This window comes from Rattus norvegicus, chromosome 4 (assembly GCF_021556685.1).
Source record: "Rattus norvegicus strain SHRSP/BbbUtx chromosome 4, alternate assembly SHRSP_T2T, whole genome shotgun sequence".
NCBI lineage: Eukaryota > Metazoa > Chordata > Mammalia > Rodentia > Muridae > Rattus > Rattus norvegicus.
Window position 1 is genome coordinate 153,862,496 of NC_141537.1, and position 24,908 is coordinate 153,887,403.

Consider the following 24,908-nt stretch of genomic DNA (forward strand, 5'->3'; position numbering starts at 1 on the left):
TTCCCCTGGAGCCAGCCATGGCAGACAACTTAAGGTTCAAGCACACACTGCACAGAGTACGAGGCTCAGGCAGCCTGGAGTGGGTATAATGAGGAATAGGAGGCAGTCCTTTCTGAGTGACAGAGAGCTGGGTCCTGCTGCAGGTCTCTAAACAGTATGATAGCAAGGCTCCAGGGAAGCCTTCAAAGCCCAGGCAAGACACACTCCTTCCTGCTCAACCCCCTTCATCAGCTCCCCACAACCCCATCATACCCTCTCCTGGTCCTGGGCCCCATGTCTGCCTGACTCCGAAGGCACGGTGCTACGAAGACCATCAGACCCAGGCACCAGCGTCCCCTTCGTAATAAGACACGAGGGAAATGGTGGCTGCTTCCTCTTTCAGATGAGTCTTGAGAGCTGACAGCAAGCGCTCTCACCGCTCAGTGCCTCAGCTTGCCTCCATACGACATGGCGATAGAAAGTGCGCATGCCTCTGTGGGAGTTTGAGTTTGCGCAATGTCGGGTATGAGAAGTACTGCAAGGTCTACCTCTGAGGAAGTGCTCAATGCCCACCATTGCTGCTACGACTGCCTCAGTTCCTGAGGGCTCCTGTTTCCCAGAAGTCCCTTCCTGCCCTGGAGGATCTGCTACTCTGTGGCCACACAGCCAGGGCCACTGTTTTGTGTGGGTTGAGCTCCTGCCTCGGCACCCTCTGGGTTTGGGAATCCCTCTTCTCATGCCTTCAGTTTCTTTTCCCGTGGCAGGATCAGAGACAGGGAACCACAGTGTACCTTCCCACTGGGCTTTTACACAGTGTGAATACGTTTCCACATTAAATAATTAAATGTAATAGCTAATACTTCCCTTCCCACACTATGGCTTTATGTAAGTCATATAATTATTTTTTTTATCACTCATGGCAAAAGCACCATGCAGGAAAGAAACCTGTCACAATGTTGCAACAATATGCAAATCTCTGGGTACAAGAGCTGTGGAGAGGAGGCCCCTCCTGAGGAGCCCATTTGTGCCTGTCTGCTGGGCACTGTGCACATCAGGTGTCCGTGGGCACACCGCAAATAAACAATAATCAGGGGGGATGCCTGCTTACCAATCAGCTGCTAAAAAGCAAGCCGGGGCTGGCCGTACACCCACAGGCCACTGGGCTCTCCTAATGAGGCCAGAAGGAGCAGAAGCAGTTGTGGCATGTCAAAGCCAGTGACCTCCTCCCTCCTCTTTTCTGTTTCTATTTCTTTAAGCGACATGTGTGGTGAGTCTGTGGTCCCATGGGTTTCACTGACAGCGAAGACACCCACCGTGGTTTTTAATAGCTAAGGTAAACAGATCTCAACTAAATTCCATTAAGAGGCTTTATGAAGTTCCGCCTTGCTCTTTGTTCCACTAGTCAGCCTCCAGGGGGCACTGTGGAGCTGGGTAGAGCCACAGAGTGGGTCCTGGTGGCCAAGGCTGCTTTTCAGGTTTAGGGAGAGCACATATCCCGCGGTATGGGCCAGCTGTGCCTTAAGTGTGATGTAGCCACATGTCTTCTGAAAGACATGTAGATAGTTACGGTGCACAAATGAACCTGGCCTGTTGCAACTTCAGCTTTTAGTCTAAGGTTCCATACCTTGGTTCTTCTGTGGTCTCCAACTTCTGAAGGGGATGAATCCTTTACCATACGCAAGCCTTTTCACTTACATTACAGCTAAGAGATCCTGTATTTTCAACATTTTATGTTGAATGTTCTTGGAATTAAAATTACAGAATATAAATTACAGAATATTTATCATAACGTATAAACTGTGGGTCTAAAACGGGTTTAAGATCATTCATCTAAAAAGGAGGCTAATGCAAGTTTTAAAAGAAAACATTTTACTTACTCCTGAAGTTGTTTACATTAATTTTTTTAGGTCAAGGTGACTATGAGGAAACAGTTCTCTGAACTACTCAGAGAGGGGGAACTAGTGTGGGGGCTTGAACATCTAGGGCCCCCTCCTGTTCCTTGGGGTAAGGAGTGAACTCTCCTGGGTCTCTGTTCACCCCCTCCTTTCTTCTCTGTGGGTGACTTCCCTCGCAGAGCCCTTCAGCCTGAGATACAGTGATTTCTCTTGGTCTCTTTTGGCCATCCTTGCTCTTAGCCTCCAGACATTCTCTTCCCCCTTCTTCTCCCCAGTGTCCCACCTGTTAGCTCATCATCCACATTCCCTCTGGGAGGAGGAACTAGCAGTTCTCTCAGAGCATCTACTTAGGAGGGCCATATGTAGTACTGACCACTAAAATAGATCTCCTGCCCAGACTGCCTGTTCCAGATCCCAACACATCTCCAAAGCCCTTCAGGCTGGCCTTCCCCACTCTCCTCAATTTCAACGAATTGTTGCCCTGGTACAGTCCCTGAGGGGCGAGCCAGGGAGCTGGGAGCCCTCTTTCATTCCTTCTCTTTGTCCTTTTGGCTGATACATCATCAGAAGATGTCTGAACAATGCTGGCATTACTCTCTCCTGCAACGTTTCCAGGAGGTTCTGTAGGAACGCCTCCTCTTCTCCTACACCAGGCTGTTCCTTACCAAATAACTAACACACTGGTCCCTAAGCCCCCCTACTTGGTACCCCAGGGACTTCCTAGACCACACCCTCCCACCCAGGGTGCCTTCAGGATTAGCAGCCCTACTGGGAACCTTATGGAAGCAGAGAGGTTAAGAGCCTTCCATTAGGGACACTCTTGCCACCCCAGACCTACTGTGCTTCAGCCCTGGGTTCACCAACTCATCAGCTCAATTTGTCTGAGTTGTCATGCTGAGCCTGTGTCAGTAGCAAACCCTAGGCATTGATTGTCAGCCTTACCTCCTGGCATGCAGACCTGTTGCTAAGACGGGAACGTCTGTGGCTACACTGCCCTTCACCAGACCCTGTGCTGCCCTCTACAGTCAAGTCAGAGCTGCCCACACGGGCAGAAGCCTTGAACTGAGGCTCATTCTAACAACCTGTCTGGATCCCTCTCATGCCTGCTTTTCTTTCGGAAGTAGGGTTCCTTTGGAATTTTAATTGGGATTGTCTTGAATCTGCAGATGAAGTTGAGGAGAAATAATGTTTCAGCAAATGAGTTTTCCAGTATGGGAACACATCTCTTGTGCTGTTAATTTTCGTTTAATCATTGCTATAAAATTTTAGTTTTCTTCTTGCTATATTTTTAGGTGCGGGACTTCTTTTCCATGTTTATCTTAAAAAGTATCTTAATTTTCTGTAATTATTTCAGGTCATGATAGGAATATAATCTAATTAAACAACTATTTAATTACCTTTTAACCATTCCAAACAAACCTTTACCCTAACTTGCACCTGCATACTAATGCAGACATAAATATCATGCAAGTTTCTTTTGCCTATTTCCACTACATCTAAGGACAGAACTCCTTTGGCACCCTGTGAGGTTTTAAGCTGCCTACCCTTTTCTTTGGATCTCCCCTGCATTCTTCAAGCAGTTCTGAGAGGGAGAGGCTCTTTAAATTTGTGTATATTAACATCTCATTTTTTATAGCTTTTTTTGTATGAACGAAGTATGGGCAGCTGGATTCGGGGCAGAGATTTTCTTGAGTAAATTCATTTTACACAGAGCAGTGAGGAAAACGGATGTGAATGAGGAAAGATTCACTAGCATCCATCACTGCAGAGAAAATGGAAGAAAGAAGCAGGGCTGATAGATCAACCCATCAACCAATCAGATACAGAGAGGATACAGCAAGGAAAATCAAAGCAGGGACACCTCCAGATGATATATTCCCAACTATGAGTAATGCCAGGTGCTGTGCTTGAGATGTTAGGTGTCCATCAAAGGACCATGTGTTAAAAGCTTGGTCCCCAGAGTGGTCCCCCTATTGGAGGAGGGTGGACTCTCCAGAAAACGGAGCCTAGCGAAAGGAAGGAGGGAGGGAGGGAGGGAGGGAAGGAGGGAGGGAAGGAGTAATGAAGGGGAAGGGAAGGGGTGGTAGAGAGGGGGAGAAGGGGAAAGTAAGGTAAGAGAAAAAATGGAGCCTAGTGAAAAGGAAGGAAGGAGGGAGGGAAGGAAGGGGAAGGGAAGGGGAAAGGGAAAGGGAGGGGAAGAGCAAGGGGAAGGGGAAGGGGAGGGGAAGGGAGGGGAAGGGAAAGGGAGGGGAAGGGGAATGGAAGGGGAAAGGGAAAGGGAGGGGAAGGGGCAGGGGCAGGGGTAGGGGAAGGGGAGGGGAAGGTTAGTTGAAGTAGCTCACTGAAGGCCTGCTCTTTGAGAACTGTAGGATTCCAGCCTGCTCAGTCGCTCTGATTCCTGGTTATGGATGCAGTTGTGTCGCCCTATACACAACAGGGCCACCATCTGCCACTCTCCCTGTAGTATACTGATTGGAGCATCCTACACTCAAGCCTCAACTATTTGTTATTAGTTGCTCCAGGCACTTCATAGTTATGACAATATGTGACCAACACACCCGCCTTCTCTGTTCTTGTTGATCGTTTTGTCACAGGGAATTCACGCCACACAACTGGGGAAGGTAAAAAACTTTCAGGTCTGTTAGAAGCCATTCACACCATGGTTCTTGGGCAAACTCTGTGTTGGTATTTCTACCAGAGCTATGAGGATTTCTGTTTGGCATGTGGCCTGAAAATTCAAGGGCACATTTCCTAGCTTGTTTACCAGTGAAGAATACGGTTAATGAGGGTGTAGGCCAATGGGCTCCCCTTCATCTTCTTCTCAGTTAACCAGTCAATGGTCTCTGGTCACCTACACTAGTAGTCTTCACTCCTCTATTGTTGGGGTTCCCTTTGAGGAATTCATAGAAGAGAACCCCTTGCCATTATCTAGTTGTGTGAGACAGCTCACTTCTGCACCCAGGAAAAAAAACTCTCATATTTTACCCTGTCTTCTCAGGACAGAAAGACGGGTATTGAAAACAATAGGAAACCAATTGGTTATGTCTTAAGAACAGGCTTGCTCCGTCATCTGTAGGATCTATCAAGTGTGTATTTCAGGCTGAGGTCCTGAAAATGTCCTTCGCATGGGCTTCTCAGAGCAGGTGACTCGATGCACTGTGAATGCTAGAAAGACATGGATTCAGAAAGCCCACTGCAGGCTCTGGAGATTGCCTCACCAGGAACATACCTGACTCCACTGCGGGATGACTGAAGCCTAATATGGTGAAAGTGATGACAGCCCCCTAGAGGTTGAGAACTGAGGCTGAAGCCCAGGGGTTCTGCTCTCCTGGCCTGGCTCAGGATGCTACGGATGATGCTTCTCTGTGCTCAGGCATGGAACCTGGACTAGGGCATCGTGTGGGGGCAATGCTTGTGGGCCCCATAGAAGATAATCAAACAACTTGGTCTTCTCCAGGCCAGGGCACAATTTATGCCCTAATGGTCTGAACTTGGAGAGAAGTAAGATAAAGGGCATATTTCCTTTTTTGGGGGTAGGGAAACACAATTATCATCACCATACCAAGTGAGATTGATTCATGAGGAGTTTTCAAAAAGTATGAAAGATCCCGAGGTGTCCTGTGGTTGCAAGGACGACACAGCGTTTGTGGGTCAGTATCTTTAAGTGCCTCGAAGGTGAAACGAGTACTCAGCAGAGTCCTCTCCATAGAAGCACCCTCGTGAGCAGGTCCAGGTGACAGAGAACATAACAGCTCCCTCTCTTAATACTTGGGTATTTAGATTGTGGGTAAGTCACTTCCTTCTTCCCTGCATTAGGGATGCTAACAGCCAAGGAGGAATCTTACGACCAGTTAATCCTGGGCCAAGTCAAACAAACAGGATATTGTTGGAGACCTGTCGTTTTACCACCTGCTGTTCTTTGTCGCATCTGGTAAAGCTGGTGAAGGAGGGGGAGAGGAAGCTTGGAAAATGGGTTGATATTTTAAGTCTCTAAGTGTGATCCTCCAACCTTTCACTTCTCTCCAGGAAGGGTTAGGGGTACCTACAGTCAGTGTTACAGCTGCCCTCTGTAGTAGCCCTCAGTCCCAGCCAGTGAACGCCAGAGATTGTGGCCAGTCTACAGAGGTCAAGGACAGAACACATCACTTTTACTAGCCGGTTCCAACATCACCTAGGACAGTGGGCAGGACTGGTGAGAAAGGGTGACAGGCAGTCAACCTTGTCAGTTCCACCTCATTCAGATAGTGCCAGCCTCCTCTCTTTGATGAGGTGCTGCTCGCAAAAAGTGATACAGCAAAATCTGCAGGGACTGCTCTTCCCATGCTGGAGGACAGAGGAAGCAATGGCAATCTCTCTGTGGAGGGGCCCATGGCATGGAACCCTGGGCTCTGTGCAGACATAGCATGGCCTGGACTTCTTACAAGCACTCATCTTGTCTGGCAAATGAAATGGGAGAGGGGTAAATCAGGGGTCTTCCTAGATCTGGGGGGCTGGGCTAGGAGAAGTTTGGCTTGCCAGTTGTGGAAAACGGAAGGAAAAAGGTTGGGGCTTAGCTCATAGAAAGACCACAGCTCAGCTCATGGAGGCATCTGCTTCTTGTGTGTCTCAGTCATGGGCCAGAGTATGAGGTAAGGCTCATGTTTTAAGGAGTTGGCCTGGTTCTCCTCTTGGCCACTGTAGCTTTTAGAGCACTCTTTAGAGACGGGATGGCTCTTTACTGCAAGGTCTCCCTATACCTCCTTGTCCAGCGGACACATGCCCACCCCATCCCATCAAACAACTTTCTCTCCGAGGCCTACCTTGGGTTTGAAGGCAATGAGCTTCAGGATCATCTCCACCGTGAAGAGGCCAGTGAAAAGCATGTTGAGTATATTCATGGCGATTTTGAAGAGGCAGCTCTGGCCGTAGTGCTAAGTAGAGGGACGGTGAAGCTCATGAACGAGAGCCAACAAGGGCCCGACATCCTTGGGCTCCTTATCATTTCTGTCCAACTTTCTCAGATGCCCTCATTCTACAGAGGTCTTCCCTGAGCCATCCTGGGGAATCCAAGTGGACTCTGGAGACAAGGTAAGCTCTTGCCTTTCCTACCCTTTCTGATAACAGGGGTGGGAGGGATCTGGGCTTCTGACGAGTCCATGATGACTTCTGGGGGTTTCTGGAGCTTGAGAGCCTTGGCACACCCTGACTTCCCTGTAGTAGGGTAAGGTATTGAATCTATTCCATGCCCCATGCTTGTGATGATGACTCTACATTTACTCTCTTGGGTCTGTCCCTCCTCTATTCTCTGTTATCAATCCAGGGCCCCAGGGATATGGTTACAGAGTAAATTCTCCGAGAAGGGATACATCTCCCATTCTTCTGTCTTTCTTACTTTGCCAGCTGCAGGCAAGTGACCAGCTGATCCGGCCTTGCAACTTCTTTTACTACATTTCCCTAGGCTAGCCCCACCATGGACTGACCTGCATGGCCAGGCAGATGGTGTTGAGCAGGATGAGGACGAACATCAGATACTCGAAGTAGGTGGAGTTGACCACGTACCACACTTTGTACTGGTGCTGGTTCTTGGGGATGTACCTTCGCAAGGGTCGGGCCTTGAGGGCATATTCCACACATTGTCTCTAAGGAACAGAGAATAAAGGTACGTGGAGAGAGAATGGGATGAGGAAGGACATGTGACAGTCAAAAGTCGGATATGTGTTCAACTGCAGCCTGGGAAGGGGTTCTGGGGCTCTGGCTCAGAGCTGTGAAATTAATGTGAAGCAGGCTGTTGATTTCTCTGGCTTCCCTTACCATCAAATCCTATCTAGACTGCAAATAAGGAGCTCATCTCCTTTTCTCTAATTGGTAATGACTGGAACACTGTGCAGCCAATGTTTTCTGCCTGATAAATCTGATTGGCTCATAGCTAGTCTTGGTTATGTCCCACATCATAGATTCTCCATGGATTAGCTCTTGTCTAATTTGTCACTTTCTATCTTGCATCCTTCTTCCTTATTGTCTAGTACCTACAAAATCAGAAGACCCAGAACTGTCAGGAGAGGAATTCTTGCTCTAACTAGAATCTTGGGAAAACAAAAAATGTCAGTCAGTTTTTTGTGCACAACACCCAAATCCCCAAATCAGAAAGCAGAAAGCAACTCCAGCCTGCTTGACCCTTGGCCTCCATGCCTAATCCCTAAGTCTTACCAACCTCGCCTCCTGCTTTTACATCTTTACAATTAACTGATGTTGGGTCAGGCTCTCAACATGCCTCATCTACACTTTCCAATTGGCTTTCCTTCTTGTCTTTCTTTCAACACTAAGTCTACACTGTAGCCCAAGTACTGAGTCTAAACCCAAGTAGCAGGCATCAAAGCCCACAAAGGGTCCAGCTTTCCAGACATGCATGGGGCTGAACATACGGGGCTATGTCCTTATGAGTTGGTTTTATTCAGGACATGTTTCTACACGGCTTCCACGGGGAGTGCAGTGGGAGCTAATCTTTGGTTCAACAACTGTGTTCAATCCTAATAGCACATCACTCACCTAGGGAGTTGCTAGCCTGTTTCCATAAGTTAACAGAACATATTCCAGTCTTCGATGTCACCACGCCACTCTCATTTAAGACTCTTGCTTCAAGTCCCTGTTTGGATCTCTGTTTTGCTTGAAAAGTCATCTAAGTGGCTTCCTAAAACTGTTCTCCTGCCCACTCGCTCTCTGTCCCCCACTGTCCTAGTTTCTCTCTCTATCGTCAATGGTACCAATACACTTGGTTATAGTATAATGTTCCAATTTCTAGATAAGACACAAATGTCTTTCTTCCACATTGCCTGAAACAAAGTTTCGCTAAGTGGAACCTTAACAAATATTTGATGGTTGAACACATTTTCCAGACATGGAATTTTTGAGGATTTAATGTCTGTCAGGCCTGAGAAATGAAAGATCCATATTTCTGCAGTAGGAATTTGGAGCAAACACCCCATTCTGTTGGATGAGGACCTTGGTATCCACACATGTCCCACAAAAGACCCTAGCCACTCTTCTGAGTGGGTCCTGGGCAACCACATCCTGCCCATCCTCATGTGGGCCCTGCTTCTCTCCTCTCCTTCCCAGAAGGCTACCTGGTTCTTGTCCAGCTCACAGTTCTTGTATTCTTGTTCCCCCTGCTCCTGGAAGGTGACAATGACGAAACCCACGAAGATGTTCATCATGAAGAAGGCAATGATGATGATGTAGATGATGAAGAAGATGGAGATCTCCACACGATAGTTGTAGATGGGACCCTTGTCTTCTGTGTGGGAGTCAATGGAGCGGTACAGCAGCCTACAGGAGGAGATAGGCTCACAGAGTGACCTGGAGAAGCAGTGTCACCTCCATAAGATGATGGCACCACTGCTCCCAGGGGTCCCTGAAATCAAAGGAAACAGCTCCAGGCTGGGGCCAGAGGGTCTAGGCTCAAGTCCCATCCAGGCAAACTACTGACTCTCTTTGGCACTGAGTCCACACTGTCAAGTGGAAATGATAGTTCCCTATTTTCCTAATGTACAAGGCAGCTGACATAATATATACACAGTGCTTTGGAACCATCAAGAGCTATTGAGCTGTAACAGTCATCACTGACCCCAATTTCAGGTACAGAAATGTTGTTAAATATTGAAACAGCTTTGTAAACTGGCATGGACCAAAGGAGATGAGGCCCAGGAAAAAGTAAATCTGAGAAAGAAATTCATTTAGATATAATAAAATGAGCATCACCCCAATTATTCACACCATCCACAGTAGTTTACAGCACGCTTGTGTGTGTGTGTGTGTGTGTGTGTGTGTGTGTGTGTGTGTGTGTGTGTCTGCCATACATTTCAGTCTGGGCTATGGATCAGTTAAACTTGTTCTTCATGGACCAGGATGTCCTTCTCTTCTTTGTAATCACCCTAGTATATGGTTATTATCTGAGCATCACTTATGAGTGGCCATATAATGACAAACCCCATCCATGCCCTGCTACATGGAGACACAGGTATTTAAACAAAGATACAAAGAGCACCATACGGATAACTGCCTTCTGCCAGCAATGCTGTGTGAAGACCATTGAGTTGGTCCAGTAGAGAAAGAATCACATTTGCAGAGGACTGGACCCTGGCTTTTGTCTCTTTCTTACTTGATACTGTTAATGTAGACAAGAGACCATTTCTCTGTGGTGATGCAGAGTCTGATCTGACAGAGACCTCTCATCTACCTTTATCCTTGTCAGCTACACATAGAACTCTGTGATGACTAAAGGTTCATACCAGAGAAATTCCTTCTGTGCTTGACTCTGAGATGCCATAAATACAATGGTAGACTCCCAGTTTTGCAACTCATGTTGGGCTTGAGAAAAGGAGTTAAAAGGTATCCGTTTTGGGTTGGGGTCTCTAAAATGCTGCATGCGTACTGAGTGTTACACCCTTGGTACCACATACACAAGGTCTTCGGTGAAATATTCAGCACCCTACACCCCAATAAAATCTTTTCTAAGGGTATATTTTTGTTTTTGAGATAGAATCTTACTCTGTAGCTTTCAGTGGCCTGGAACTCACTAGGCCAGCCTCAAACTGACAGAGATCCACCTGTCTCAGGGGTCTACCTGCCTGTGCTTCCTCACGGCTGGAATTAAAGGCATGTTCCACCATGGCCAGCTAAAAGTCTATGTTTCTGCAGTGATCGTATTCTACAGTTCTCCAAACAACCTCACTGCCTGGGGACAAGTCTGACCTCTGGGAAGAATTCAGGAAATGAACAAGACCTTGGGTAATACTTGGATAGCCAATGTCTCAACCTTGTGAGCCCTGGTATTCATACTCACTCTGGCCACCCCTCGAAGGTGGAGACGGTAAAGAGGGCCATCATGGCTGCCAGAACATTGTCAAAGTCGAACTTGCTGTTCTCCCAACTTCGAGGCTGGATAATGGGGTGGTCAACTTCTCCGTCTTTGTATGTTATATAGTTACCCCTGAGAAAGGAAGAGAAAGGTAATCATGGGGGTGTCCTGTATCTCTTCCACCACCAATGATTCCTAGCATGTTGTGTGGAATGCCACCAAACTAACTGTCCAGTCATCAGAAGAGTCAGTGAGTAGAGTGTTGAGGAATAGATGAAGTCACATCTCACAAAAATGAGGTCAGGTAAGGGGATGGGCCAGAAGACCGTCTTCACACTCCTTTAACCAAGTCCTCCCCACACCCCCACCAAGTTAATAGCCCTGGATCTGGGAGCTGGCTAGCATAAACTCACTTGCATTCTGCCTCCGTCTGTTTGGAACTATCCGAACAGGTATAGAGCTTTCCCTAGAAGAGAAGAATGAAGTGATTAGAGATTCGCCCCAGGGATGGATCCGGCAGAAGACAGTCAGTGAGCATGCCTGCTGCACAGCCCTGAGTTTGAGCTTAGAGGATAACATGTGCGAGATGAACAGGGTCTAGAGGCAGAGGACATGACTCACAGTCAGAGCTGAGAGTGTAGCCAGATCCAAAAGCAGGGAGCACTGACGTCGGTAGGCCCTGCTCTCTGGGAGGGTCTTGAGAGGAGGAAGGAAGGGGAACTGGGTCTGGAGAGAGTTTATGGGGAGAAGTCAGTGGATGTTTATACAGTGGGGGTGAGGGAGGCAGAGAAAGAGTGCTTCCTGGAAGAGACTAGAAGAACTAAAGAGATGGCAGCAGGAAAAAACCAATTAGGCCTCAGGCCGGATGGTATAGTGTGGACACAGTGCTGTTGTTAGCAGCTGCTATGGACTTTAAGCCAAGGTCTGACACATAGGGACCAGGGGATGAAAGTCATCTGGGAGAAGAGGAGGCAACTGACGGGTGGCACGGCAGAGAGCACGGATGTCTTTAGCTGGGAGAGGCAGAGATAGCTTCCCTCTACTTTCTAGGTCTAGAAAGTTCAAATAGGTTGTAGTTAGAGTTCACCCTGTTCTGCACACCTGACTCAGACTGATCTCCCTTCTTGGATCCATCGGTTCCCTTCCTTGGGAATTCTGGGAAGGGAAAGGAGGCAGGACTTTACCTTGAAGAGCTGGACCCCAATGCAGGCGAACATGAACTGCAGCAGAGTGGTGACAATTACAATGTTTCCAATGGTCCGGATGGCCACAAACACACACTGAACGACGTGCTGCAGTGGGGAGAGGGGACAGGAAAGGGATAAGATTTCAGACTAAGCATCTGTGAACCAGTCCCTGGCCCCCGCCAGACCCAGGACAGGCAGATCATATGTTCCAAGAAGGAGAAATCAGCTCCCAGAGGTCTGGAAACCTCCCTGGAGCCACACTGATGGAACTCATGGGATGCAAAGGGGTCCTTGTCGTGAGTGATGACAGATATCAGCCATTCCACACTCTTATCAGGGGGTAAGAACAACATTAACTCAAAATAGCTTCTCCCTTGCCATAACCCTTCCTTTGCATCTTGTCTAAGAGCACGAGTACTCTGTGTATTCTGTTATCCTAAATGAATTTCCAAATTGCTCTTTCTAATTCTGTGAAGAATTGACTTAGGATTTTGATGGGGATTGCACTGAATCTGTAGATTGCTTTTGGCAAGACGGTCATTTTTACTCTATTAATCCTGCCGACCCATGAGCATGGAGGATCTTTCTATCTTCTGAGATCTTCGATTTCTTTCTCCAGAGACTTGAAGAACTTGTCCTACAGATCTTTCACTTGCTTGGTTAGAGTCACCCCAAGGAATTTTATATTATTTGTGACTATTGTGAAGGGTGTTGTTTCCCTAATTTCCTTCTCAGCCTGTTTATCCTCTGAGTAGAGGAAGGCTATTGATTTTGAATTAATTTTATATCCAGGCACTTTGCTGAAGTTGTTTATCAGGTTTGGAAGTTCTCTGGTGGAATTATTGGGGTCATTTAAGTATACTATCATATCATCTGCAAATAGAGATATTTTTGACTGTGACGTCCGCTGAGCCAGGTAAGGAACAAATAAGGGGAATTTAATTGCTCTGAAGTCCACTCCTTGGAACCAGCCCTGTAACTGCCAACTTTACCCATCCCTACATAAATCCTAGCCCCTGGCAAAGAGCACCAATGCCTTCCTCAGTGGCCTTCCTCAGTCTATAGAGAATGAATGAAATTCTTTGCTTATGCTATCATGGTGGAAATCTTCACAGTCTGTGATCTTAGCTGTGATTTCCACCTAACATTGTGGTGGCCTAAACAAGGACCCCTTCTTTGATTTCCTTGATCCCTTTTAACTCTGGAGCTTATAGTAGTTGGCTGATCTCGCGGACAATTGAAGACCTATGGTTGGGGAACTCTTCAGTGATATCCAAAGGCCTACAGGGTGTGTGATTCTGGAAATCCATGTGGAAGGCTGTACTTCCCTTTTGCAATGGGTGGACTGTAACTAAAGCTATTCTTTAGTGGATCGTGAAGGCAGTAAGGAAAAAAACCAGCCAACTATAGCCAGGACGGGTGAGGAGCTGTTTTCTCCTTTTTCTGGGAATCTCATAGGACTTCCTCCACCCCCTGTATTTATTTTTTTCTTTCCCCTCTGTACTCTCAATGCTACCAGATCTCCGTGGACTGCCTGGCTGCTGGTGACCCTCCTTAAGGAATACTGTAAGTTAGAAAGGGACATTCCAGGGGGAGAATTCTCTGGTGATAGGAGAGAAAGAGTTCAGTGTTTCAGATGCCCAGTGTCTTTTCATCTTTAACCTAGTGTGCCCCAGTGCAGGGTCTTCTCACTCCTTCAGCTTGTCAGAGGCAGCTTCAAGAACCTCTTCAGTGATGGAGTCTTCCTTTCAAGAAGACTCTGATAAAGTAGGGACACCCTTCTTTGGTCTTCATTTAACTGTCTCTTTGGAGGACTGGTGAAGGTGTCCCCTGTTTGCCTCATCACCACTTTTCTTCCCTAAATGTGATGGTTAATGTTAGTTATCACGTGACAGGATCTGGACCCCCTTGGAGACATCTTCCAGGAACACTTATGAGGGATTAGGTTTAGCTTCTGGGCATGCCTGTGAGAAGCTATGCTGATTGGGTTAATTGAGGTGGGAAAGCCTACACTAAAATTTGGGGAGCAATGTTTCCCGGGGTTGGGTCCTGGGCTACATAGAAAAGAGAAGGCAGGCTGAAGCCACGCTTTCCTATCTTTGATTTCCTACTGTGCGATGTGACCAGCTGCTCCAAACGCCTGTTGGTTGACTTTTTGCTGTCATGTACTGTGATCCTTGGACCGTGAACTGAAGTAAATCATTTCTCCCTCAATCTACTTTTGTCAGAGTATGTATTTTATTGGAGCTACAGGAAAGGCAGCTAAGACACCCTAGGTGTTACCATGGAAAATGCTTAACCGACTTCCCTACAAACTCCCCTTTGGGATGGCTTTCTTCTTCTCTCCGGAGCATGAGGATACAGAACATGTGGCTAAAATGTTGACATCTGTGCCTGCAGCTTTCCTTCCCGGCCAGAATTTCTGATCTGAGAGACCTACAGGAAGCCAGACTTTCAGTTTCCCTAGGATGACAAATTCCCCTTTCTCCTAATATCTGATAGTCCAAACCTGCATTTTCTGACTCACACCTGAGACCTTATATCCACTCCCAGGCCAACATTTTTGGCCACTAATGGTACAGTATGGTTTTTCTCTACTTGCCAGCAGTCTTACCTCCTGCTCTGGCCTCTTCCTGTGACCTTTCACCTTCCTATCTAGCTTCCCTTCCCTCTGATCTGAAGTAGAGCTCTCTCTACCCAGGTGGACTCTCTTACACACACGCCTGGGAATGTCATATGAAGAATTCAGTAAACAAAACTACCCTCTCTCATTTGAACATTTCTTATGGACATTGACCAGCCTACTTCCTTTAACCTAAGTAATACAGAATTCACCATCCTTTGTCTTCCCTGTGCCCTTCTCAATGTCTAAGTGAGACTCTGTATCTTGGAGATATAAATTTCCTACCTGGTTTCTACTAAAAAGCACATTTTGGTTGTGCTGTGTCTGCTCATGATAGTTATTTTCACAAAATTGTCTTTATGTCACTTTGTAACCTAAAAAAAGAGCTGAAGGACAAAATCTGTGGCCACTCCATTTATAAATCTTTCAAGAAGTTATCAAGTGCCATTTCTGGGATATGCTTAGTCTTATGGTTTATATGTATATATGTAAATGGGGATATTTTAAAGATTATTTTTAACTGTTACTGACTCTTGAAAAAACACATTTTCAAGATCCGTATCTAGCCAAGGCTAGATAAGATACAACAGGAAACTAGGAAATAAGAAAAAAAATCCCTGTCATTTTAGAAACCAGTTACCCTACTGAAAGGCAGATGATGGCACCTTAAGATTTATACACGATCCTAACATGCTCCATTACAACATAAATATATTTTTTTCTTTGGTATTGTATTGGAGTCATAACTTACTGCATCTTCTGGTTTAAAGAAGGAGAAAATAAAAAAAGGAGAAAATACTTTAAATAAAGCACTTTTTAAATGATTAGAGTCTTTACTATAAAGGTAACAGATGACCCAAAGTAAAGTTGATAAAGAGAATTAGAGACAAAATGGTTCTACCTTCCAGTTGCCATGTAGACTTAAAAGGCAAGCCATTGCTTTTTAAAGAGACAGTTTGTAAATGCCTATTATAACCAGACTTATTATATATACAACATATAATATTATGAGTATATTATATATTATAGAAAAGTATATGTACTATATAAGACACTATACATAATCTATATTTTATATAGTAAGAATTATAATAATAATAAAAATCCTTAACAAACAATTTAAGTGTGTTGAGGAAGATGTCTCCAGAACTGGTCACATTTTGAGTTTCAACTTCCTGTGTTTTCAAAGACAGTGGTGGAAAACAAGATGTAGGTGGGGTACAGCAAAGTGGGGGAATCTCTATCATAGGCCTTTGATGTCACCTGATGGCATTCTTAGCCACAAGTTGCTGAAAAGTTTGGGATCTCTTGGTGTTTTCCCAAAGGACTTACCTAATAATCAGAGGTGTTGGATTACACACCTTGACGCTGAGAGACTAGTGGTGTTTCTATCTGTGTAGGGGCCAAAGGCGAAGGGTTGTTTTGGTTTCGGTTGCCTGGTTATTCCAGTGACATTCGTGTCACTATTTGCACCAGTGAGATAATCCTGCCAGGACAGCCATTATTTTACCTCACAGGTTTCAGGTCAGCTTGATTTCTCCATGATCTATGAACTTACGCATGCAGTGCCATCAACAGTAGGGTCTTACCATCAAGTTCTAGAGGATAGTCAAGAATAATGGCCATAGTCTGTTATGTTTGTGGGTTCATGGTACCCCACTAACCAACAAATTCAAAAGAGGTAACCCATTCCTGGTATTGGACTCAATATTCGCTATCTCATGGTGCCTAGTAGGGGCCTTGTTCCTACCCCTGTCATAGGGTAACTCCATTTAAATTATTTTATATGTGTATATTATATATTTGAGGACCCTTCTATAGTCATAGGTTTCCATGGGACTTTTTCAAAAGGCGTTGCTAGTTATCCCCTTTCTATCCTTCCAGTGTGTTCCTACCCCACCAAAATAATCCTCTACCCCATTACTCATTAGTGTTTCTATAACACACCCCATTCCAAGGCTCAGGGATGATCCTAGAAGAGGGGGAAGAGCGACTGTAAGAGTGAGCGGCAGTGCAGAGCTGCGCTGAAACTGTTTTGTGGACCAATAGGACAGTTGCACATATTGACTCACAGCAGTTGTACCAACATGCCCAGGACCTGCACAGGCTCAAGCCATCGAATCTCCAGCATGGTGGAGAGAGGTTGGGACACAGACCTATCTGTAGCTGAGGAACTATTGTCAAGTGATAGCTGTTGGGAAGACAATCCATTTTCTTTAAGAGTGTGACTCCTGTCAATCAACCATAGTCCAGGGGATGATCTCACGCCCCAAAAATATTTGGGTGACATAAATTAGATTGAATGGGTTTAAAAAAAAGAAGAGGGCATGCAGTTAGGGCAGGGGGTGGGGGTGGATTGGGAGGAATAATGAGAGCAGGGATGAATAGGTAGAGAAATTGCATGAGATTTTCAAAGAATTTATAAAATATTATCAAAATATTTTCAGTTAAATGGCTATAAAGCTAAAAACATAAAAAGAGATGACATCAGTATGGCTAAATAGGTTATAATGAAAGGTCATTACAATTTCTTAAGGTCAAATTCAGTACCCTGATACCTGATACCTGAGGATAGCTAAAGAAGAAAAGGCCCAGAGAACAAGGATATGCTATTTTATCCTTTTATCAAATAAACCATAAAACTTGGTGATTAGACGTCATCCAAATGCTAAAATTCCGAGATTGTGTGTTTACCAATGGGGTAAATCCTTCTTTAGCTGGATGGCTTCCACCTCAATAGTAGAAGAAAAATTTTAAGCAAAAATTATTCGTATTTGGGGGCATACCTGTTAAATTGCTTAACAATTACAAAACTATCGTAGCTGACAATATTTAAATCTATTCTTAAAGTTTGACCCATTGTACAATATTCCGTCCCTCTGCCTGTGAGCTTCAGTCTTCTAGATCGGTAGGTAAGCAAGCGAGTTTCACTAGCTGCTAACATAGCTAAAGTCTTTGCCTCCTTAGTCTATGATATTCTCACTGGCTCTTTGAAATCTAACATCTACTTATAACTCTTGGAAAGCATTCATTAATTATCTCCTTATTTAAAAGGTATTGGTTGTCCCATTAAAATTAAGTAAATCAATGAGCTGTCCATCTTGTTCTGTTTTCTTTCTTTTTGTTCCAACTTGACCCAAGCTAGACTTACCTGTAAAGGAGAAGCTCAACTGAGAAGAAGCTTCCATCAAGATTGCCTATAATGTTGGATTAATGATTTATGTGGGACGGCTCAGTCCACTGGGGACAGTGCCACCTTAGGCAGATGGATAGTCCTGAGTTGTATAAGAAAGCAGGCTAAGCACGCCATGAAAAGCAAGCCAGTAAGCAGCACTCCTCCATGGCATCTGCTTCAGTTCCTGCCTTCTGGCTACTGCCTTGACTTCCATTGATGATGAACTCTAACTGTAAGTGCAAGTAAACCCTTTCCTTTCCAAGTTGATTTTGGTCATCGTGATAGCTATTCTTGACTGTCAACTTAGCCATATCTGGAACCAATTAAAACCAAAGTAACTGGATATGCCTATGAAGGATTTTCTTGATTGGATCTCTAAATTTGGGCCACATCTTCTCCTGGCAGCCTACACAAAAGGACAGGAAAAAAGAAGCTTTTACTTTCTGCCTGCTTGCATTCTCTCTCTCTTTCTCTTTGCAAGTTCATCTCTCTGTGGCATTCCTTTGCTGGTGATAGACCCTACTTCTTTGGGATTTCCAAGGTTGAATGAAAACCAGTATCCCTTTAGGACGTTCCTAGGAATCCAGTAGGAGAGCAGGACTGCTGAGATACCTAGTCTCCTGGACTGAGCCACTACAGAATCCTTGGCCTTCCCATTGTGAGACCCCTATTGTTGGACTACAAGGCCCTCTAATAAGTTCCATATATATAATTCTACCACTTCTGTCCCTTTAGAGAACTTTGACTAACAAAATCATAGTGTTTTTCCATAGCAATAGGAACTGAGGACCGAATTTTATACCAGGTTCAGGAACTATTGCTGTTACAGACCCGAGCATGCTGCTTGGGGGATGATTGTACAAGGACTTGTGGCTGGAAAAACCGTTGGGTGCTCATAGCTTTACTAGGCTGTTATAAGAGCTGGGATTAAGGAGTGCTGGAAGAGCTGCAGACAATGGAGGCCTGGCTTGATACTACAGATGTTTGAGTGATATTCTGAATGAAGGATGTGTGACCTGGACAGAGGGAGCTGAAGACTCAGCTCTAATTAACAAGAGACCAGCACCATGAAGCACAACCTTCGTTTGGGTGGGACAGTCAGTGCTGCTTATCTGGAGCTGAGAAATTAACAGTGATTAAGAAGAGATCAGGCCCACCTGGGGATCCATCCCATACGCTGCCACCAAACCCAGTCACTATTGCTGATGCTAAGAAGTGCTTGCTGACAGGAGTCTTATATGGATGTCTCCTGAGAGGCTCTGCCAGAGTCTTACTGATACAGATGAGGATGCTTGCAGCCAACCATCAGACAGAGCATTGGACCCCAGTGGAGAAGTTAGGGGAAGGACTGAAGAAGTTGAAGGGGTTTGCAACCCCATAGGAAGAACAATATCAACCAATTGGACCTCTCCAGAGTTCCCAGGGACTAAGCCACCAACCAAAGAGTACACATGGAGGGACCCATGGCTCCAGCCGCATATGTGGCAAAGAATGGCCATATATGGCATGGACGGGGGGGGGGGAGGCCTTTGGTCCTGTGAAGGGTTGATGCCCCAGCATAGGGGAATGCTAGGGCTGTGGGGTGGGAGTGGGTTGATTGGTGGGGGAGCACCATCATAGAAGAAAGAGGTGGAGAACTGGGGTTTTGAGGAAGGGAAACTGGGAAGGGAGATAACATTTGAAATGTAAATAAATAAAGTAACCAATAAAAAAGGAAGGGATTAGCATCACTCAGGTGAATCTTCTGGGAGTATTTTCTCAGGGTCATCACACAGAAGCTGTGGTCCAAAGAGGGCTGACACTACTTCTCAGGCTGGCAGCTAAAGGTGGACCTGGTTTTGAAGCCATAAAGGCTCACGGAGAGTAACTAACGTTTGGCCCTGGATTGATAGGTTAGAGTCCTTAGAGAGATCTAGAGAGTCCATTGGTGGAAGTGTAGCTTCTGTTGCAGTGGAGACCCCAGAGTGTTGGAGACAGCAATGCCATGGATTGACTACCAAGGACCGGCCTAAGCCTGTGAGATGGGCTGGGGAAGTGAAGCTGTCCAGGCCGTAGGAACTCAGAAGATCCCGAGTGGGGCCCAGATGTCAAGCTCTGAGCTCCATACACTGATTAATTTTAGTTTTGCTTTTATTCATTTGTTACTGTGCCTTGGTTCTTCCCTTTTGGTATATGAAAGTATTTAACTTTGTGGTATATCCCCTGTGGGAACTTTAAAAAAAATCGTTGTATTTTAAAAGAGACTTTGGACTTTTTAGTGTTTGAAAACTTTTAAAGACATTGGGACTTACAAAGTTATACTATGTTTTACAATATGATATTAATATTAACATGGCATCCCAGGGACAAACAAGAAGGGAGACTTTATGGTTTAATAGTGATATGTCTGTGTGTCAAATTAACAAGGGGGCCAATTGTCTTTGGTAGTTTGTCAACTTGACGCAGACTAGAGCTATCTGGGAAGAGGAACCTCAGTTGAGAAAATGCCTCCATCAGATTATTGTGGGCAAGCGTATGGGATATTTTTCTTGATTAATGATTGATGTGGAAGGGCCCAGCCCACTGGAGGTGCTCCCACCCTTGAACAGGTAGTCCTCAGTTGAATAACAAAGCAGGTTGAGCAAGCCACGGAGAGTAAGCCAGTAGGCAGTGCCCCTCCATGGTTTCTGCTTCAGTTCCTGTCTTGGGTTCCTACCCCCACTTCTCCTCATGATGGGCTAAATGAAACTGAAATAAATTCTTTTTTCAAGTTGCCTTCAGTCATGGTGCTCACCACATCAACAGAAACCCAACTAAGACACATCTTTGTTAAAGAGAGATATAGACATATACTGTCGAGAAAATGAAACTATAAAATTTGTAGAGAAATGGATGGATCTGGAAAGTATTATATTAAACGAGGTAATCCCAACTCAGAAGGACTGTATGCTTTTTCTTATCTGTTGGTTGTTAGCTCTTGTGTCTTGTGTATTCATCCTGGAGTAGATGTGGAAGTCTGGGAACTAGCACTAAGCTAGTGCATGGGGAACACACATAGGAAGAGAGGATAGATTATAGGAGGAGAGACAGAAGTTGAGGACGGAGATCCTGGAACAGAAATGGTTAAGTAGGGATAGCAGTGATGGGGCCAGGAACCAAGGGGAGCAGAAAAGGCTAAACAAAATGAAGTGTGCATGAAGAAGTCACATGGGAACTTTGACCTCACAACCAAAGCAAACCCGATAAGATGGTAGAGAAGAATGCATGCGAAGTAATGGGGTCATGGAGGATGCCGAGAGCTCAAGGTTTACAAGGAGATGCGGGCATGGAGGTTGTGAGAATCAGACACAGTGAGTGGTTTAACCAAGTGAAGAAGTCTTATGAATCCCATTAGTTTTCTCAAGAGTTATGAATTCCATCATGGAGGGGGAGGGACTCCCGATCCCTGACCCTTGCTAAGGAGCTAATGGCAACTGAAGGCTTCTGAGGGATAGTCATTTCTCTTTGAAGGGTGGGGGCTGGCCATTAGTAGAGTGTCAACGCCCCAGTAGATACCTCACCCCATGTACATATGAGTAACACTAAAAAGCCTTATTTTGGGAGTTATTTAAGAAGACAAGAAGTTTGGGTGGGGATGGGAGATGCTGATAGGGGGTGGTGAGTAGCAGGGAGGAAGGCCCAAAGGAAAGGAGTAGGGATAGATAGGGTTGAGACACACTGTAGACAAGTATAAAATTTTCAAAACAAAACAACCGGTAGCACGTGAAGACAGGGACTTTGCAGATGAGTGGATAATAAAAATGTGGTATACGCACACAGTGGAGGTTTTTTTTTCTTCATAAATGAAATTTGTAGGAAAATGAATGGAACTGGAGAACACTATATTATGCAAGGTGACCCAGACACACAAGGACAATAATTGCAAGTTCTCTCATTTGCACCTTGGCTTTTAATTAAGTGTGTGTATTTAGGTGGGAGCAAATGTGGCTAATCTCCAGGAAACAGGAGAGGAGACAGTGAGATGGGAAGACAGAGGCTTCAAAGAAGGAGCTTCGGAGGACAGAAGAGCACACGAGATAGGAAAAGGGAAGAGGGAATACTGGGGGAAAAGATAAACAGGAAGGGGGGCAGGTGTGATGGGGGAGAAGAGGAGACAGGAGATAATCAGAATGAAGTTGCATATTCCACAGGAAGAAAACCCACTATATTATGAGCCAACTAGAATAATAAATGAATACATAATTAAACAACAACAAAAACATGGCATTTGGAATACCCAGGTTGTGATCATTTATATTTAACTCCAAGATAAACTACCTCTTATTCTCCTTCAGGAAAATTCATAGGTCTTTGTTTGTTTTGCTTTATTTGTTTGTTTCCTTGACAAGAGGTTGGAAGACCAAATAATATGTTGGTTAAGTCAGAAATGGCTCCCCCTTTGCCTTAGTCCTACCTCTGTGAACGTTACCTAAGTGGAAATGTACTGTGTGTGCTCTGTGGCATTTGTCTGCTGAGCCAGATTGAGGAACAAATGAAGGAAATTGAATTGCACGGAAGGCCACTCCTTGGAGTCAGCCCCTTAACTGCCCTGTAGATGCCTCCTAGGAAGCAGCTGGGAGACATTCAATGCTATATAAACTCTAGACCCTGGCAAGACAGGGCCAACAACGTCCTAGCATCTTGGCCCCTTTCTGTCTATATCAAGTCAGTAAAACTCTTTGCTTATGCCATCTTGATGCAAATTAGTGCTTCTGGAACCCCGGCCTCAGTGCTCATCTTACCAAGAGTCAGGTATAGGAAGACTGACTCGTCACCGGAGTCATTCTGCATTTGTGGGGCGTTACCGGCTGAAATATTTTGCCTAAGAGAGTGACTCTAACACGGTAGACGCTTATCTCTCCGTCCTGTAGCCCATCCTTCACCTCAGCTTCCACCAGGCAGAGGGATAGCTAATGTTTACTGCATTGATGGCTGCCCACCCAGGCCCTCTTAGTTCACCTTTAGCCCCTTGGCCCTGTTGATGGCCCTCAGGGGCCTGAGGACACGAAGCACTCTTAAAATCTTCACAACGTTGATCGCGCTGGACCTGGGAGAGAAACAAGGCAGGTGGTAAGTTCCCATGCCTAGGTTAGAGCAGAGAATGACATGTGGAGATGTTACCCAGATACCTTAGACTAAAAAAAAAAAGTAATGCAGAATCTGTCTCCGGCGATTGAGAACTTCTACCCCTCACTGCTAAGAATCTGGGGCGTCTTTTGTGACCCTCAGATAGTCCTGATTGTGAAGACACAAAAGAAGAAGTGGGGGTACAGCTCAGACAGCCTGCGTGCTTGAGGCCTTCTTTTGATCCCAAAAGCACAGAGTAGATAGGGATGAGGCATAAAACACAAGTCATTAGCCATATAGTATGTGACTTAATATGTGACAGGTATCAAAAGAAAGAAAAGGATGAGGAAAACAAGCCAGACCTGAATTCAGTCCGCAGTGCTCTCACCCTCCAGCGAACCACTCAGGACACATCTTGCATCAGGAAAATGGGGCAGTAATTAGGAATGTTCAGGAACGAGGGAGGGTTTATGGAGATTGGAGCGGAGGATCTCTGAATAAAATGGTGTGTCTGCTATCCTGCCTTCAAGAGCATCACTGCACTACATATCAAATGAACAATGGTAAAACTCCAGGCCTTGTGGTTGGAGCTGGTAGGTGTGAGCAAGGAACTCGGGAACATTTCCAAACACAATATCCAGGTCGTTGCCCACTACAGTACATACATTCTACCATGGTTCAGGACATGCTCAGGGTTCCAAGAAACAGTGGTGTCCCAAGAAACATGGGATGCTAAGGTCAACATCTGGGAGTCTTAGTCTATGGCTTCTTTCTGGTGGGGAGTGGTGACAGGCACTCCAATAAGCCCTTCAGGAAGGCAGCTAGATGGTGTCTGAGGGTCCCAGCCAGCGGAGCTCACTAACCACATTCAGGGGTTGAGAGGCCTCTGCAGTGTTCTCTGACCTGAGGTGCTAATTAGAGTATCTTCTCCAGCACTTGACAAGAGGGCTCAAATTCTTCCCATGTGGAGAGGGAGCTAGTACAAAAATCCAATTTCTCTGGCTATGGATCTTTATTTCAAAGACACAAAGGGCGTTCTTATCTATCACTGTTCCCAAAGCATCACCAGGAGGCACAGATTGCACTGAATCACAATGGAGGGATTTAAGAGACAGATGGAAAATAAAACAAAACAAAAATCAAAGCAACCAAGAGGAAGCTTTGGTTCAGAGTGACAAGGTGACTTGTAGTTGTGCTGAGATAGGAATCTAGATGTCTAGGTCCCAGAGAAACTTTGGGCAATATAATTGATGATCAAAGAACAGACCCTCAATCTCATCGTCCCCTGTGTGACCATGGAGGCTAATGGTGAACCAACCCTGGGAAGGAAGACCCGAGGTACCAGGGGTACAAGCCTTTCTCTGTTTGGTATATATAACCTTTGATAAATCTCTTAATGTCCTGAAAACCAGATTTTATGATAGCCATTTATATAGCATTTCCTTGAGCACCTTATTAGGTAGGTGTGGTGTGTGTGTGTGTGTGTGTGTGTGTGTGTGTGTGTGTGTATGTGTACACCATGAAAGACTGCATATGCGAAAATGTTTTAAAACTCAAAGTGTACAATTAATAAGCACAGCTGTTAGAACAGACAGACACTCAGAGTCAAATTTCTTTCAAGCCTGAGCAAGGTTTGACACTTGACCTTAGAGGGAATCAGGCTGGAGAGTTTTAGAGCTCATGGCTTGTACCAGTCCATCAACATCTCCAGGGGTAGATTCTTCGTAATTTCCCCAGAAGGTTCCTCTGTGCAGCTAAGATTAAGAATCAGTATTCCCCAGCCCCTCCTTCTCAGTCTCTCTCTTCTCCCTTTCCTTTCTATATCACAAGTGTGTACACTCCCCAGTTCTCTCTCTCTCTCTCTGTGGTGCATGTGTGTGTACGCGTGAGTGTGTGCGTGTACTCTTGGATGGAGGGCAGAGGAGGGAATCGTGGAAAGAGGCTGAGTTAGGCCAGGGTAGTCATAGCAATGGCAGATTTGGGCAGCTGTAGAGCAGCCTCAGGGCTGAAGCACAGTGAGAGAGACTCAGGTGGAGAAAGGGAATACAGATATCTGTCTCTTTAAAATGGGGCCTGTACCTGCTATGACAAAAATCTAGACATTTAAACAAATCTTGGTGTATCAATATAT

General features: G+C 45.4%; 1 protein-coding gene across 29 annotated transcripts in view; it reads right to left on the reverse strand.

The window, feature by feature from the left end:
• Cacna1c (calcium voltage-gated channel subunit alpha1 C) overlaps positions 1-24,908 on the reverse strand; it is a 623,916-nt gene that overhangs the window by 53,376 nt on the left and 545,632 nt on the right. For all 29 annotated transcript variants that reach the window (XM_087655872.1, XM_087655873.1, XM_087655871.1 and 26 more), the window contains 7 exon segments: positions 22,670-22,757; positions 11,892-11,999; positions 11,121-11,173; positions 10,693-10,839; positions 8,975-9,176; positions 7,334-7,492; positions 6,674-6,784 (listed from right to left, as the gene is read on the reverse strand). In XM_087655872.1, the coding sequence (XP_087511998.1) occupies positions 6,674-6,784; positions 7,334-7,492; positions 8,975-9,176; positions 10,693-10,839; positions 11,121-11,173; positions 11,892-11,999; positions 22,670-22,757 (868 nt within the window).